The sequence below is a fragment of the Takifugu flavidus genome, chromosome 14 (assembly GCF_003711565.1).
Source record: "Takifugu flavidus isolate HTHZ2018 chromosome 14, ASM371156v2, whole genome shotgun sequence".
In the NCBI taxonomy this organism is placed as follows: domain Eukaryota; kingdom Metazoa; phylum Chordata; class Actinopteri; order Tetraodontiformes; family Tetraodontidae; genus Takifugu; species Takifugu flavidus.
The window spans coordinates 1,109,417-1,125,069 of NC_079533.1; the positions used below are offsets into that span (position 1 = coordinate 1,109,417).

At 53.5% G+C, this 15,653-nt stretch overlaps 2 protein-coding genes and 1 long non-coding RNA gene across 3 annotated transcripts in view; all 3 read left to right on the forward strand.

Moving 5' to 3' along the window:
- The window catches only part of mtmr4 (myotubularin related protein 4), a 19,157-nt gene extending 13,468 nt beyond the window's left edge, over window positions 1-5,689 (forward strand). The window contains 11 exon segments of the mRNA XM_057055273.1: window positions 836-947; window positions 1,196-1,391; window positions 1,534-1,719; window positions 1,797-1,967; window positions 2,176-2,330; window positions 2,405-3,330; window positions 3,333-3,553; window positions 3,555-3,704; window positions 3,778-3,888; window positions 4,029-4,117; window positions 4,198-5,689. Of these exon segments, the coding sequence (XP_056911253.1) occupies window positions 836-947; window positions 1,196-1,391; window positions 1,534-1,719; window positions 1,797-1,967; window positions 2,176-2,330; window positions 2,405-3,330; window positions 3,333-3,553; window positions 3,555-3,704; window positions 3,778-3,888; window positions 4,029-4,117; window positions 4,198-4,375 (2,495 nt within the window). The 3' untranslated portion in view covers window positions 4,376-5,689.
- Window positions 5,690-6,234: 545 nt separating this feature from the next.
- On the forward strand, window positions 6,235-11,519 carry ca4a (carbonic anhydrase IV a). The gene is made up of 9 exons (XM_057055283.1): window positions 6,235-6,381; window positions 7,391-7,526; window positions 8,616-8,660; window positions 8,999-9,163; window positions 9,241-9,386; window positions 9,466-9,558; window positions 9,626-9,692; window positions 9,767-9,930; window positions 10,008-11,519. The coding sequence occupies exons 1-9, from the start codon at window positions 6,376-6,378 to the stop codon at window positions 10,185-10,187; spliced, it is 1,002 nt and encodes a 333-aa protein (XP_056911263.1). The 5' UTR covers window positions 6,235-6,375; the 3' UTR covers window positions 10,188-11,519.
- On the forward strand, window positions 6,597-6,864 carry LOC130538060 (uncharacterized). Its single transcript, XR_008953759.1, has 3 exons — window positions 6,597-6,609; window positions 6,680-6,795; window positions 6,844-6,864. It is a non-coding gene; the product is annotated as an uncharacterized LOC130538060 (long non-coding RNA).
- Window positions 11,520-15,653: the final 4,134 nt, after the last annotated feature.

Below are 15,653 nucleotides of genomic sequence, written 5' to 3' on the forward strand. Positions count from 1 at the left end.
TCTAGTCTGGTGTAGTCTAGTCTAGTGTAGTCTAGTCTAGTCTAGTCTGGTCTAGTGTAGACTAGTCTGGTCTAGTCTAGTGTAGTCTAGTCTAGTCTAGTCTAGTCTAGTGTAGACTAGTCTGGTCTAGTCTAGTGTAGTCTAGTCTAGTCTGGTCTAGTGTAGTGTAGTCTAGTGTAGTGTAGTCTAGTCTAGTGTAGTGTAGTCTAGTCTAGTCTAGTGTAGTGCAGTCTAGTCTAGTCTAGTCTAGTCTAGTGTAGTCTAGTGTAGTGTAGTCTAGTGTAGTCTAGTCTAGTGTAGTCTAGTGTAGTCTAGTGTAGTCTAGTCTAGTGTAGTCTAGTCTAGTGTAGTCTAGTCTAGTGTAGTCTAGTGTAGTCTAGTCTAGTCTAGTGTAGTCTAGTCTAGTCTAGTCTAGTCTAGTCTCGTCTCATGTAGTCTAGTGTAGTCTAGTCTCGTCTCATGTAGTCTAGTGTAGTCTAGTCTCGTCTCATCTCGTGTAGTCTAGTCTAGTGTAGTCTAGTCTGGTCTTGTGTAGTCTATTCTGGTGTAGTTTAGTCTAGTTTAGTCTAGTCTAGTCTCGTCTCGTCTCGTGTCTTTTCGAGCTCCTTGATTATTTTTTGCCCAGGAAGCTAATTGTGTAGCTGCAGAGCTTCCAGCTGAATGTTGGTGTGTTTTGCAGATGTGTCCAGTTAACTCACACATTTACTGTAGTTGTTGTTGTTGTTGTTGTTGTTGTTGTTGTTGCTGTTGCTGTTGCTGCTGCTGCAGCGGCCTTTGTAAACTCAGTGATCCAGTGCCGTTGTGACTACCGCCGTTTTCCTCTGTCCCGCTGCAGAGTACTACCCCAACTGCGAGGTGATGTTCATGGGAATGGCTAACATCCACGCCATCCGCAACAGCTTCCAGGCTCTGAGGACGGTCTGCAGCCAGATCCCTGATCCAGGAAAGTGAGTTGATCCCTTTGACCTTCCAGTCTGCTTTAATCTGAGCCCCTCCTTCCTGCCGTGATTCCGAGGGCGCCGCCTCACAGCGAGTGCGTGGGCGCCACACAGAGGCGGAACGCTGCCACAGCGCCGTGCTCGTCCTGCTGGGACAGAGGCTGTCCATAATAACTTTGAGTCCTGTTGCCATGGTGATAAATGTGTCATAAGGAAGTGAAAGGGTTAGCTGTAGAGTGACCAGCGTGTGTCTGCAGCTGGCTCTCCGCCCTCGAGAGCACCCGCTGGCTGCAGCACCTGTCCGTCATGCTGAAAGCCGCCACCCTGGTGTGTTCAGCCGTGGAGCGGGAAGGCCGGCCCGTCCTCGTCCACTGCTCCGACGGGTGGGACCGCACACCCCAGATCGTCGCCCTCGCCAAGATCCTGTTGGACCCCTACTACAGGACAATAGAGGTGAGCGTCTGCGTGAGTGGGCGTTTCCACGTGTAGGGTAACGGAACTGACCCCTTCTAATGAACACGCCGCCCCTCCATCTCCCGGTTAAACCATTTCACCTGCGTCTGATGTTGAAGTGACCGAGGTTGGTATCTTCCAGGGCTTTCAGGTGCTCGTGGAGATCGACTGGCTGGACTACGGTCACAAGTTTGGGGACCGCTGCGGCCACCAGGAGAACACGGATGACGTGAGCGAGCAGTGTCCCGTCTTCCTGCAGTGGCTGGACTGCGTCCACCAGCTGCTCAAGCAGTTCCCCTGCCTGTTTGAGTTCAACGAGGCCTTCCTGGTGGGTGCCGCCTCCCTGTCTGGGCTTCGCCATCAGGCGTTGTCTGAGGCGCTCATGTGTGTCGGTCGTGTGTCCAGGTCAAGCTAGTGCAGCACACCTACTCGTGTCTTTACGGCTCCTTCCTGTGCAACAACGCTCGCGAGAGGCAGGCGAGAAACATCTACAAACGCACCTGCTCCGTTTGGTCTCTGCTCCGCGGCGGAAACAAGAACTTCCAGAACTTCCTCTACATCCCCAGCCACGATATGGTACAGTAGTACAGTAGATACTGCCTAGCTGGAGGTTAGCGGCTGCTGGTGGGGGCTGGGGCGTTGCTTGTGTAGTGACAGGACGCCGTCTGTAGGGGGCGCAGCTGTGTTTATGGATCCTTGTAGGTCAGAAACGGTAGCAAAAGCAACAGCTCAGCTCCAGAATGATTGTGTCCGCGGCTCTAAAGAGACTGGGCTTCTCCTCCAGGTGCTGCAGCCCGTCTGCCACACACGTGCACTGCAGCTGTGGACAGCTGTGTACCTGCCCACCTCCTCCCCGTGCACCGCTGTGGACGACTCCATGGAGCTCTACCTCCCCCCGAGTGCTGCGGGGGAGGAGCTCTCCTCTCGCTCCCTGGACAGGTGTGTGACTTCAGTGTGTGTGAAGGTCGACGGTCCCGGGTCACAGGTCATTTACTGGGATCTGTGGTTTTCAGGCTTCCCAAGACGCGCTCCATGGACAACCTGCTGTCGGCCTTTGAGAACGGGCTGCCGCTGACGCGCACGTCCAGCGACCCCAACCTGAACCAGCACTGCCAGGAGGGGCCGTCGGCCCCGGAGCCTCCAGCGGCGCCGGACCACGCTCCGGCCGGCCTCTCTGACGGGCTCCTGCCCGACGCCCCCCTGGACAGCAGCGCCTCTCCAGACTCGGAGAGCTGCGCCGACCCGCCGGAGGACCCCTGCCTGACCACGCAGCCCCTCCCCTCGCCGCCCCTCCCCTCGCCGCCCCTCCCACCTGCCCCCCTCAGTGACCCTCTTGTCTGCCAGCAGATCACTCACCCCGCTGTCCCGCCTTCCTCTGAGAGCCCCTCCAGGACAGCTGAGAGTGCCGCGGTGCCCTCTCCTGGGTGGGAGCCCTCCCACCCCCTCCCCTGCAGCGCCCCCGCCCCCCCCACCCCACTGCTTAACGGTGACCACCACCCTCACGTTAATGGACTACAGGACTCTGCAGACCTGCTGGCTCTGAAGCAGGTGACCCCCCTGCTGCTAATGGAGGACTCCACTGAGACTCTCACCGGGGAGGGGGACCGTCCCCCCACTCCCCCCTCCACAGCGGAGCCTCCCAGTCGCCCAGCTGAGGAGCCGCGCTCCCAGCTGAGGAGGGATGAAGAGGACGCTGATGGTGTGAAGGAAGGGAAGCACCTTCCAGCCTCCAGCGACTCTACCCAGAATGCATCTGGACCCCTGGTCTCCCAGAGCCACCTGTCGGACCTGTCCATCCTGGGCTCCCACTGGGACAGTATCCTGGTTCAGTCTGCCTACAGCCAGTCAGGTGTCGGCCGGGTCCTCCAGCCCAGCAGCTACCAGATGCGTCGTCCCGGCAGCAGGCTGGCGCGGGGGCAGGGCCTGGCCCCCAGCCGGGGCCCCAGTGCTGCTGCAGAGAGGCCCCCTGTCCCGGCGGCCCCCAGCCGGGGCCGCACCACTCCTCCAGAAGTGGGCCGGCCATTTCTCTCAACGGGTTCTCCGTGCAAGGCCATCAAATCCCGCCCACGTCATACGCGCCGCCCCCCGCCTCCTGCTCCCCTCCCCCGCCGCAGGCGCCGGCGTACCTGGACGACGACGGGCTGCCGGTGCCCCTGGACGCGTGTGCAGCAGAGGCTGAGGCAGATCGAGGCGGGCTACAAGCAGGAGGTGGAGGTGCTGAGGCAGCAGGTGAGGCAGCTGCAGATGAGGCTGGAGAGCAAGCAGTACAGCCGCCCCCCCTCGGAGCCCGACGTGGACTACGAGGACGACATCGTGAGTCTGTTCTGGAGGTGGTCGGGAAATGTGGCCGCGTTGCGTGTGTCTGACCTTCCCTCTCTCTGGACAGACCTGTCTGCGCGAGTCCGACCACAGCAACGAGGAGGACTCTCTGTCCACCCACAGCGAGGACCGTCTGTCTGAGGGCAGCTGGGACCGAGTGGAGCCCAAGGACACTGAGGTCGGCCTCCTTCTAACGTAACTTCTGTCGCTGTTCACACCTTCCCTCCTCTTCCTCTTCCTCGCCGCTGCGCTCACTGTTGTGAACGGCCCGTGCGTGTGTGTGTGTGTGTGTGTGTGTGTGTGTGTGTGTGTGTGTAGGTCACGAGGTGGGTGCCCGACCACATGGCCTCGCACTGCTTCAGCTGTGACTGTGAGTTCTGGATAGCCAAGCGGCGTCACCACTGCAGGTGGGCCTTCGCTCTGCTCTGCTCCATCTGAAGCACAGACACGCCGCTTCAGCTCCTCTCTGTCTCCTCTCCCACCCCAGGAACTGCGGCAACGTCTTCTGCAAGGACTGTTGCCACCTGAAGCTGCCCATCCCCGACCAGCAGCTCTACGACCCGGTGCTGGTCTGCAACACCTGCCACGACCTGCTTCTGGAGTCTCGCACCCGGGAGATCCGCAGCCAGCAGCTGAAGAAGGCCATCGCCACGGCCTCCAGCTGAGCGCACCTCTGCTCTGCTCCTTCTGGAGCGACTTCACCTGCTGTGTTCTGGGCTGCTCAGGAGGACGGGACGGGACGGGACGGGACGGGACGGGAGGGCGTGTTGCTCTTTAGAAAGCTCTGCTTCCACCAGAGATTCACTGTGAGACTGTCTGCGTAGCTGCACGGCGTTAGCTGCACGGCGTTAGCTGCACAGCGTTAGCTGCACAGCGCTAGCAGCCCAGACCTTTTAGCCAGGGGGTCTAGCCGCCTCCCTGGTGCTGGTCCTCCAGTAGTACCCTGTCGAGACCACCTGTCCACCCACCTTCAACAGCAAACACTTTGGCCCCCCCAACAGGCACTGTCTCACACTTAAGAGGACAATCACTCCCCCTTCCATGGGTGGGGAACTCTAAAGCCTTTAGCTCTACTACTGGAGGCTTTCATCTTTAAAAACAAAAGAAAGAATTGCTGCTACAGTATTTAAAAGTATAATTTTGTATTCTTACTTTGTGCACTACTAGCTGTTGTGTATTTGAGGGAATATCAGACCAAACTTGAGCAAAAGGGAGAAATCTGCTGTTTACTTTGTCACCACATGTTTATTTTTGAAGACTGAATGTAACGCCTAATGAGTAACTGGATCCCTTCTCTTTGTGTCGTGCACGTGTTCATTGCTGCCATGTGTCTTAACGTGCGCGCACCTGCCGGTGGAGGTGGGCCCGTGGCCACCTGCGCCTCTCCGGGCTGGGGAGACGCTGCTGCTTGCTGCTTGTGTTGCAGGACTGAGGTGTGCTGATGGGTGGCGGCGCTGGGACAGGCGCCCCCCCTCGAGGGGGGGGGTCTCTTGCCGGTGCTGCCGCTGTTCTGGGAGGGGTCCGGATAATGGAGTCCTCCAGACCAGCGGGTTCTTTTTGTGCTTCTGGAGCCCTCAGATGTGTTTGTCTACTGCTGGTTGAGGTAATGGTGCCATACTTTGGTTTTGTCTCTTTAAAGCCTTTTTCTTTATGTGGTTGCAGCAGGTTTCTAAACAGGTTTCTAAACGGCCACGTCTGAACGTTAATGGTACAGATCATTAACGCTGAGGCCAGGTATCATTAACAGACCAGTCCTTTTTGATAACACTAATTGGCTGTTGGCTGGTTTCCAGTGTCTAATATTTGAAATGCTTTTCACGGTGATCATGAATCAAGAACCCTTCGGAGGAAGTCAGAAATGTAACACGCGTAGTGACCTGAGTGGCTAAAATCACTTACGACCAATGACTATTGTAAAGAGATGCACTGTAAAATTTAAACGCCATTGGTTAAAATAAAAGATTACATCATGGAGCCCATCTTCAGCCTCCTTTTTTGGCTTTTTTTTTAGCCAAAACGTACAGAATGTGGTTGAATTTAAGAAGGGGAACAATGACTAAAATGCTAAATGAATCCAAAGTTGGTGGTGGAAGCACTCGTTAAATCCCTCATTAATAAAAATAAAAAGACGACTCCAAAGTTGAGGTTCACCAGCTGGATAAAACATACGTAGTTTCAGAAGAGTTCAAAGGGTAAGAACTAAAACAGGTCCTTGTTTCCGGTTGGGGTTGACCGGAAACGCGCTCCCGACGTGCGTCCACTAGGTGGCGCCGTGGGAGCGGGACAGACCCGGACCCGGGAGGAACACGTGAAACTCCCCGCACGAACCAACTTCCACCAGTGCGGCTGAATCTGCTTACAGATAAAGAATAAAAGACCGTTGACGCGCAGACGCGCTCACGGATCTGTGCACGGACACGGGCGCCGGCTGGCCCGTGATTTTAGGAGGAGCCTCCGAGCGCCGGGGCCCCTCAGCCGGGACCCCTCAGCCGGGACCCCTCAGCCGGGACGATCAATAATTCAGGCTGCGGCTCATCTCGCCTTCCACGCGGAGATGGGAGCCTCGTCTCCGGCTGGACGGGCTCCGCGCAGCGGCGCGTCCGTGCGCGCTCCTCTGGTGCACGGATGCTTTCAAATCCCGGCCGAGAAATTAGATTAGTTTAATATGAAGGTTAGTAAACTATAAAGATTAGTTCAATATGATTAGTTAAATATGAAGGTTAGTTAAATATAAGGATTATATAAATCTGAAGTTTAGTTAGATATGAAGGTTAGTTACTGTAACTATAAAGGTTGGTTAGATATGAAGGTTAGTTAAATATGAAGGTTAGTTAACTATAAAGATTAGTTTAATATGAAGGTTAGTTACTGTAACTATAAAGGTTGGTTAAATATGAAGGTTAGTTAAATATAGGGATTACTTAAATATGATTAGTTAAATATGAAGTGTAGTTACTGTAACTATAAAGGTTGGTTAAATATGAAGGTTAGTTAAATATAGGGATTACTTAAATACGATTAGTTAGATATGAAATGTAGTTAAATATGAAGTGTAGTTAAATATGAAGATTAGTTAAATATGAAGGTTAGCTAAATATAGGGATTACTTAAATATGACTAGTTAAATATGAAGGTTAGTTAAATATGAAGATTAAAGTCCCTAAAAGTGGATTACTAAAGGTTCAGGTCTGATAATGTTAGACATTAGAGATGTGCGTCACACGCGCGCGCGCGCGCACACACACACACACACAAAGACACACGCTTGCACACACACAGATACACACACAGACACACACAACCACACTCACAAAGACAGACAATCGCACACACAAACACGCACACACACACACACACACACTCACGAAGACACACGCTCGCACACAGACACACATAAGCACGCACGCACACACACACACACACACCACACACACACACACACACAACCTCACACAGACACACACACACATGCGCACACACGCACACACACACACCAGGGGTCCGGGGCCCTTCAGCCGCCGATCAATCAGCCAAATCACCGGAAAGTGTCGCAGATCTCTGCAACATCCTGAGTCCTCAGCCATGGATGAGCCCCCCCGCACACACACACACACACAGGGGGAGGGGCCACTCCCCCTCTCCTGGGGGGGTCTGCTGATAGATAAGTGTGACCCCCGCAGGAGCTCTTCGCATTGACACGCAGGCATCGTTGTGGTTCCCGTTCGCGTCCGTCGAGTGTGAGGAGCTCCAACATGCAGCGGCTGATCCTGGCGGCGCTCCTGGCATCACTCTGGACTCCGAGCCTGCAGGCGGGAGGTGAGGCGCACGCGCGCGCGCACGCACGCACACTTTAGCTGGACAGGTCAGAAACACACAGGTCGTCATGGAAATGTGCTCGCCGGTGATCGGACAGTGAGAAGCGGCGGGAGACGCGCGTGTTTGCGCGTGGCGCCGAGAGGAACCAGACAAAGATGGTGAGAAGATGAAGCTGCTGCGTCTCCTGATCTGCGCTCCGTTCAATTAGGCTTCAATTATTGATCCGCAAAATTATTTATGACTGGGAATCCAAAAATAGATGAAAGAAGGGGAGACGACGCCAGAAACCGCAACGTTGCGTGCGCGCGCGCGCCTGTGTTTGTGTGTGCTGTGTGTGTGTGTGGGGGGGGGGGGGGGGGGGGGGGGGGGGGGAGAAAGAGGGAGGGAGAACCCCATCTCATAAAATTCCGCGACTCTCTCACGCACACGCACAATACACACCTGCTCCGTCCTTCAAATGATGCGTGAGGTGGAAGCTTCCATGTGTCTCTTTCACCCGCGCGCTCTCCCCCCTCTCCCCCCTCTCCCCCCTCTCTCTCTACCTCTCTCTATGGATCGATCATCTATGGATCTATCATCTATGGATCTATCAATCCTTCCCTCCACCCTCATGTGTGGAGCTCTCTGTGTTTCTCTCCTGTTCTTGGTGAATGTCTCAGCCGGTCCAACATCTATGGATCCCATCAGATCCCTTTAGATCCCATCAGATCCCATCAGATCGGCAGCAGCTGCTGTGATGTCACGTCTGTATGAATGGTGGTTTGGTTAATAATCAGTGTTGAAGTTGTTTACGTAACATGACTATTAGCCAGTAAAGGGTTCTAAATGTCTCTAAGGGGTTATAAATGACTCTAAGGGGTTCTAAATTACTCTAAGGGTTCTAAATGGCTCTAAGGGGTTCTGAAGGGTTCTAAAGGTCTTCTGATCCAGCTCGCCGCTGCTTCTCCTCAGGCTGCATCAGGACCCAGGACTGGCTGGAATAATCAACTGTGTTTGTCGTTCAGTGCTGCTGTTTGTTCCTGCACCAGACACAGAGAAAATGATGGTGGTGTGGCTCCAGCCCAGCTTGACCCCTCTCCTGTCTTTCAGATTGGTGCTACCAGTCCCAGTTCTCCTGCGACCACCAGTGCAAAGGTCAGCGATGTTAACTGTGTCGTTACTGTACAATGGAAGCTTCGGCTTCTCCAGCAAACCTCTACCAAACACTTTCGGCTCAAATTTACTGAGCTTTCTTAAACTTCTGGGTCTTTTTTAAGTGATCTTCAGAAAACGCACCTTAATTCTGACCCTCTGGATCTGACAGATCATTTCTTAGAGTTTCATGGGCTCCAGATGTTCCAGAGTGTGTTCAGTGCTTTAGCTGAAGCACCATGAACGTCTGCTTGTCTAGAAGACACCAAAAACTCCAGGAGAAGCTAAATCCTATTTGATTTAGCTGTAAAGATCTCAGACAGGAAGTGTGTTTATTTCAGCTCCAGACCAGTGGAACCAGGCCAATGGGGACTGTGGGGGCAACTACCAGTCGCCCATCAACATCGTGACCAAAAAGACCGTCAAGGACGAACGTTTGACTGCGTTCCAGTTCCACAACTACCAGCAGCTCTTCAGGGGGACGATCAAGAACAACGGCCACTCGGGTGAGGGTCTTGTCCACTGAACCCACACAAAGCCAGCGCTGCCCCCCCAGGTGCCACATGAAACCTTTCTGTTCCAGTTCAGGTGGACGTTCCTCACCTGAGCATCGTCTCAGGTGGAGGCCTGACCAGCAGTTACAAGGCGGTGCAGTTTCACCTGCACTGGGGCAAGGACGGAGGTCCTGGCTCGGAGCACACCATCGACGGGGAGCAGTACCCCATGGAGGTAGTCACACTCTTCTCCTGGGACCGTTAGAGTCATGGGCGTGTTTGGTCCCTTCTGATCTGAAAACCCTTATTGGCAGCTCCACATTGTCCACATGAAGCACCACTACACCGACCTGGCGACGGCTCTAGCCGACCCGGAGGGAGTGGCCGTGCTGGGCTTCTTCTACCAGGTAGAGCCTCTGACAGCCGTGCAGACCACCCCGAACTGTGATGTCACCTCTGTATTCATCATTTCAGCACTCCAACATCAGGAACCAGAAGTACGAGCCCATCGTCACCGCTCTGAGCAGCATCAAAGCAACCAGTGGGTCTCCTGGGTCTGGACTTCCTCCCTCAGTGGCCCGGCCCACCTTTCACGTGTGACTCTGCTCTTTTCAGATGGGAACGCGTCGCTGCCTTCCATCTCTCTGGCACAATTAATCCCACCTGAGAAGAATCTGACCAGCTTCTATCGATACAAGGGCTCCCTGACCACGCCGAAGTGCACCGAGTCTGTGGTCTGGACCCTGTTTGAGAGTCCCGTCCCCCTGAGCGCCGACCAGGTTAGCATGAGGCCGCGCCGAGAGGCCGCAGCAGTAACTAAGAGCTTCACGCCTGCGTTTACCTTCTCTGCCGGCAGCTGAGGGCGTTCTCCCAGCTCAAGTTCCACGACGGGAGGCCGATGGTGGGGACCTTCAGGCCAGTGCAGCCTCTAAACGGCCGCCAGGTCTTTCACTCCGGGGCCACGAGGATCCTGACCAGCAGCGCCATCCTGGTGGCCGCCGTAGCTGCTGCTGTTGGCCTGTGTCAGCCCAACTAGGCCGAAGCATCAGCTGCTGCACCACGACGCCGCCGCCGTGCACGTTCCTGCCTCACTCCGCAGCACAACATCCCCACTGCATGGTTGCCAAGACGACCGTGTCGTGGTGCAGTCACCAACCACTGGCGGCTCCCTCTACAACACAAATGACCGAGGCGTTCCCTGAACTCCTTATGAACGGTGCTGTAAGGGTTGGAGCGGCGCACGTGCATGTTTCTAGTCCCGCAGCAGGTTCGTGAACTCGGTGGCAACAGGAACCGGATCTTCACCACGTCAACAACTCCACTGACTCAGTATCCACCTCCTCAATGTCAGGTAAATTTAGTCCCAGCTGTTGGTGCAACTTGCTAATTTTTTGCGGTGCCTGGTGACCAGGCCCGTGACTTTTCCTTCTCTCCGGGACACGAGGACAGCGATGAGCTATTAATAGCAAAACCGAGTCACACAACTCCATTTCAACGCCAGCGGTCAACGGAGTCAGCGGTTTGGCTCTTCTTTCAGAGTCTGAAAGCACAGCCGGTCAGGTGAGCGCCGGATGGTCCTTCCGCCGCCCGGGCCATGACGAGGGTCAGTTCCGGCGTTGCTGGTAGGCAGCTGCCGTCGATCTTCTCCTGAGTCAGAGGCTCCTGACACCTGAGACACCTGACACCCCCCCCCCCCCCACACACACACACACACACACACACACTCTCCACCATCTTACATCCCTTTCTACAGAGGAGCAAGGCACAACTGATGTGGTCACAACCCCCACCGGCTGGCTAGAATACAGGCTAACGGTGAAGCTGATGCTAACTTTAGCTAGCATCAGTGCAGATGGAAACGATGGCTTCATCTCATCCTGCTGCATGAGGGCACCAAAACACGCCGCACCGATCGTCACCTCGCCATGATTAATCGACGCCTTGTCCTTTGCATGAGTCTGCATGTTGTGGATGTGCAGCATGTTTATTATGAGCGGGGCCGTGTCCCATCGAACCTGGACTTCCCTTCGTCCACCTGTGAGACCGCTGAGATGACGCTGAAGTGGCCCCCTGCAGAGTTCTCCCCAGGAGGACCTGCTGGGGCACTTTAGTGAGACCTGTGAGGACCATATCAGGAAGCATATCTACTGATGTACTGAATGTGTACATTGATATAAGGCACACTGTTATAACTGTTATTTATGAGCTGCACTGTTTATACTAAACGCAGCCTCATTTGAAGCATCAAGCTGGAGTTCCCTCATGTCCCTCATGCACGTGTATGAGATCGTCAGGTTGGAATGCTTGAAAATGCCATGAGAAACTGTCCCAGTTGAACAAAATAATAAAATGTTATATGACTTTTAAACGAGTCTCTTCTCCTTTTATGGCGTCAGTTAGCAGCCTGTCGCAACAAAACCCCTGACTGGGTGACTGTTTACACACACACACACACACACACACACACACACACACACACACACACACACAGGTGAATGTGCTCCTCATTAACAACCCCTCATCCTTCTCTAATGGACTCATCCTTCGTTTCTGGGGTCAGTCTGTAAAACTCAACTCTTCTGGTTTTGGCCTCTTTAGCTACTACAAGCTGGTTGCCGTAGAAACACTTTAACAACCTTCCCTGGAACAACGTGCACAAACCGCCAACCCTCTGTGATTGGGCACTGAGCTTCCTGACAGCAGACCCAGGCATGCAAACGGTGCCACCACTTCACAGCCTCCACGCTGGCGTCCCTCAGGGCCGTGTGCTCGGCCCACTTCTGTGTTCCCTGTTCACACAGGACGTTGTGGCCAACAATATCATAAAGTTTGCTGATGACAGGACCATTATCAGCCCGACCACCTGTCCCGATGGTGATGCTACCCCCATCCTGAGCGGCTGCATCACTGCCTGGTACAGCAGCTCCTCCACCCAGGAAGAAGACCCTCAGGACCCCAGAAACAGACCCGGAGTCTGGCTAAAACACATCCACATTTACACATCTTCTCTAAAACTGCACTTTTATATAAACAGGTGTTCAACAGGTTTTAGCCTGTTCACACTAGAAATGTGGCATTTGCACCTTTGCTCGTGTTTATATTTAGAATCGCTGCTGTAAGTCTTGTAATAAAATCACTCTTGGAAGACTTCCCTCCTCACTGGTTGTGTCTCCAAAAACTCACCTTAGTTGTTCCTCACAAGGCCCATTGTCAAGGTCAGCTCCATCCCTTTGACTCCCTCTCTCCTCTTCTGCATCGTCAAGGGAACAAAAGGCTCCTTGTGATGGGTCGGCTCTGGTGGAGATGAGGGCTGGCCATTGATGAAGCTTCAATGAAGGCCTCCCGTTCATCCTTGATCAAGAAGTGGTTGGTGTCCACTGTAACGCCCCCCCCAACACACACACACACACACACACACACACAGGCCACATACCCCTGGACTCATTAAGGACAAGGGGTCTCTTGGAAGAATCCAGCGGTATATTCATTTAGAATGTGATGCTCACACACACCACACACACTTTACCACAGGTAGCCAGATGCAGGATAACTGGGAAAATAGTCTTGTTCTTGTCTTTGACATATTTGAGACCTTTGGGAGCAGAAAATGGACGGACAACGGTCATAATTACATTCTCCTGGGCAACATGTGAGGTCGCCAGCAAAAATGGCTGCTCTTGTTTTGACATGGATAAAGATCTGACATTCGTTTCCTCTAATGAAACCATGAGTGGAGATAATATCCTGTCATCAGGTCTCTCAGAGCTCCACCTTTAATCACCAGCAAAAACTGGAGGGCTCCTCAACGTCTGTGAGGAGTGAGTGGGCCTCTTCTTCCTTTCAATAACTCTTTATTCCAATGTTAGGGAGGGTCAAAGGTCATCGTGGTGGCACGAGAGTGACTGAGGTCATGAATGCATCGGTGGAAAGCAGCAGTCGAATGTTTAATACCAATGTGGGCACCATCTACTGGACTGTGCTGACCCCGACCCTGACCCCGACCCTGACCATCATGTGGTTATGTGTGCGTAGCCATGGCAACAACCGTGCCAGGTTGTCCTCAGTAACTAAACGCCCTGACTCCCACTTCTAGTCATTCACCTGCTTTGGTGGCATCAGTGGTCACGTTCAAACGTGGCTTCCAATGTGTGCGCAGTGATAAGACGATAAAGAACTAAAAGGTGTCTTTGTTTCTGCAACGCTCGGGCCGTGCAGGGCTCAAAAGAAGCCCACTTAGGCAGATACGAGTGGGTCAGCTGGTCAAAGGAACTCGACAAACAGTTGAAACGCCGGTTTGTTGACAGATTGTGAGACCACCTCTTCTGGAAAGGAGCTGAAATATCAGGCCAGGGTGACGCACCGAGGTGCAGGAAGGAGGCAGGACTGACGGAGGAGGCACCAGCCCCGAGGAAGAGCTGCCAGACGGAGGTCTTTCCATGGCTCACAACCATGTGACCGGGTTAGGCTGAGGCTGCTGGGCGGTCTTCAGAGAAGTGAGGGGAACTTCTAGGTTGAGGCCACATTCCCAGGTGATGTTCTCGAGCACGGCTTCCTCTGAAACTGCTCCTCCCAGCTCCCAGTGTGGATCCAGGAGGCAGACACGGTGTCATTAGTTAAAACCACTAAAACTGGGTTGGGCACAGAAATGCTCTGGTGCTTCTCTGGTAGACCTGCACCTCCCTCCTACTCAGCAACCCCACATGATACTTTCATAAATGCTCGTATTACTGCTGGAGCCTGACTTGGTGTTGCTTTTCTAGTCTTGCTCATCCTCGATACGGTCCATCGAGACCTGAAGGATGGGTGGGCCGGATCTCCATATGAGGACACCTGAAGAAGCCCCCGGGCCCCTGGACTTATCTCCACATGACTGCTCCTACTGGTGAGGTCCTCTGCTGCTCATCTGTGGCTCTCCTGCAGGTTCCATCTGTTCCCTTAAAGGGGTTTTAAGGTTTTCCTGAGCCAGTTTGAGGGTCTCAGAACTGATGATGTCACAATTGAGCAGCTTGTAAAGCCTCTGAGGCAACAACCTTTGTGACTTTGGGCTCCAGAAACAATGAATGTAACTAACCAAAGACCCTGGAGGGACAGGAAAGGTTCCTGGTTCTATTCAGAACTCTGCTCACCAGCGGTGACCCAGACTGGAGCACCATCAGGTTCTTCAGGAGGTCACCAGGGTCATCACCCTTGACAGAACCACCCTGATGGAAGATAACAAACAAAGAGCTCTTTTGTAGTTTCACCATGGAAGAACCACAGGGAGGACACTAGCTGGCCCTTTCCACCACGATGGTTTAGATTCCAGGTTTTCCAACCAGGCTAGATCTTTGCTGCCCTCCTGCATCTTCAGGAACAGCTGTGAAGCCTCTGAGAAACCCCTTGGGGGGGTAAAAGAAACAGTGTGTCACCCCTCTGTGGCAAAGTGCCCCAACCCTTCCTCAAATTCCCAGAATACCTTCATTGTTGCCCCACCTCAACATCGTTCCCAGAGGGCTGATGGGCAAATTAGTGGCTGCCACATCGGCTCACCTTCCAAACACCGGAAGGAAAAAGGAAATGTCAAAGACTTCCTCTTCTCCTTCTTCCTGTTTTCTGCCGCTCCTCATCAGCACCAGGGTAACCCAGTAAAACAGGAGAGTCCTCCTGCCCAGGTCTGCGTCACCCCCCAGCACCAGCGCTGGAAGACACAGGAGACAATGGCTTGGACTGTTGTAGGCTAACACACACACACCACACACACACACACACACCACACACACACACAATCAGCATTGTGATTGAATTCATCCATACTGTAAATGCCCCTCCAGAGCAGATCGGTCATCCTTTCCCACAGTCATGTGGGTGTTTGTGGGGCATGTTTGGGTTTTTCTTCTCCAGAATTCTCCCAGATGAGAGGCTCTCAAAACACTGGGCCCCACAATTATTAATATTTATCATTCACACATCCTGCCGTCAATTATTCTCCCAACCGGGATGAAATTTTGTTACCCCCCTGCAGAAAATGACATGTTTATTTATATAAACCCGGGCGCCACTGCGGGGGATAATATTTATGCCTCATCCACCCTGGCCGTGACCTTTGACCCCCCGCGATGATGTCATCGGAGCTATACGTTCTCCACCGACTGAAGGAGGATTCTCAGGAGTGAACTGATGGAGTCTTAGAGGCTCATTAACATGCAGCTCGTTACAGAGAAGCACATTAATGAGCTTTGCTTGATTGCTGGTGAGACAGGAAGTGTTTGTGGTCTGCTAGCCCTGCTAGCCCTGCTAGCCCTGCTAGCGCTGCTAGCGCTGCTAGCGCTGCTAGCCCTGCCCTGGATGGTTCTGCTGATCCCAAACATTCATTTGACAGCCTTCACTTTAATCCAGACCCAAACGGATCACCGGCTCATGGCCCCTCCAGATATTTTGGAAGACTTTCTCCAGTGGAATATTAAACAGCACAGCATCTTGGCAGACTAGCTGTGGGCTTCAGCGCCGATTACCAGCAGCAACG

Bases quoted from the DNA above. Each gene is read 5' to 3' on its own strand.
- ca4a (XM_057055283.1), top strand. The intron at 9,164-9,240 runs GTGAGGGTCTTG...TTTCTGTTCCAG, and splicing joins CAAGAACAACGGCCACTCGG to TTCAGGTGGACGTTCCTCAC. The intron at 9,931-10,007 runs GTTAGCATGAGG...CTCTGCCGGCAG, and splicing joins TCCCCCTGAGCGCCGACCAG to CTGAGGGCGTTCTCCCAGCT.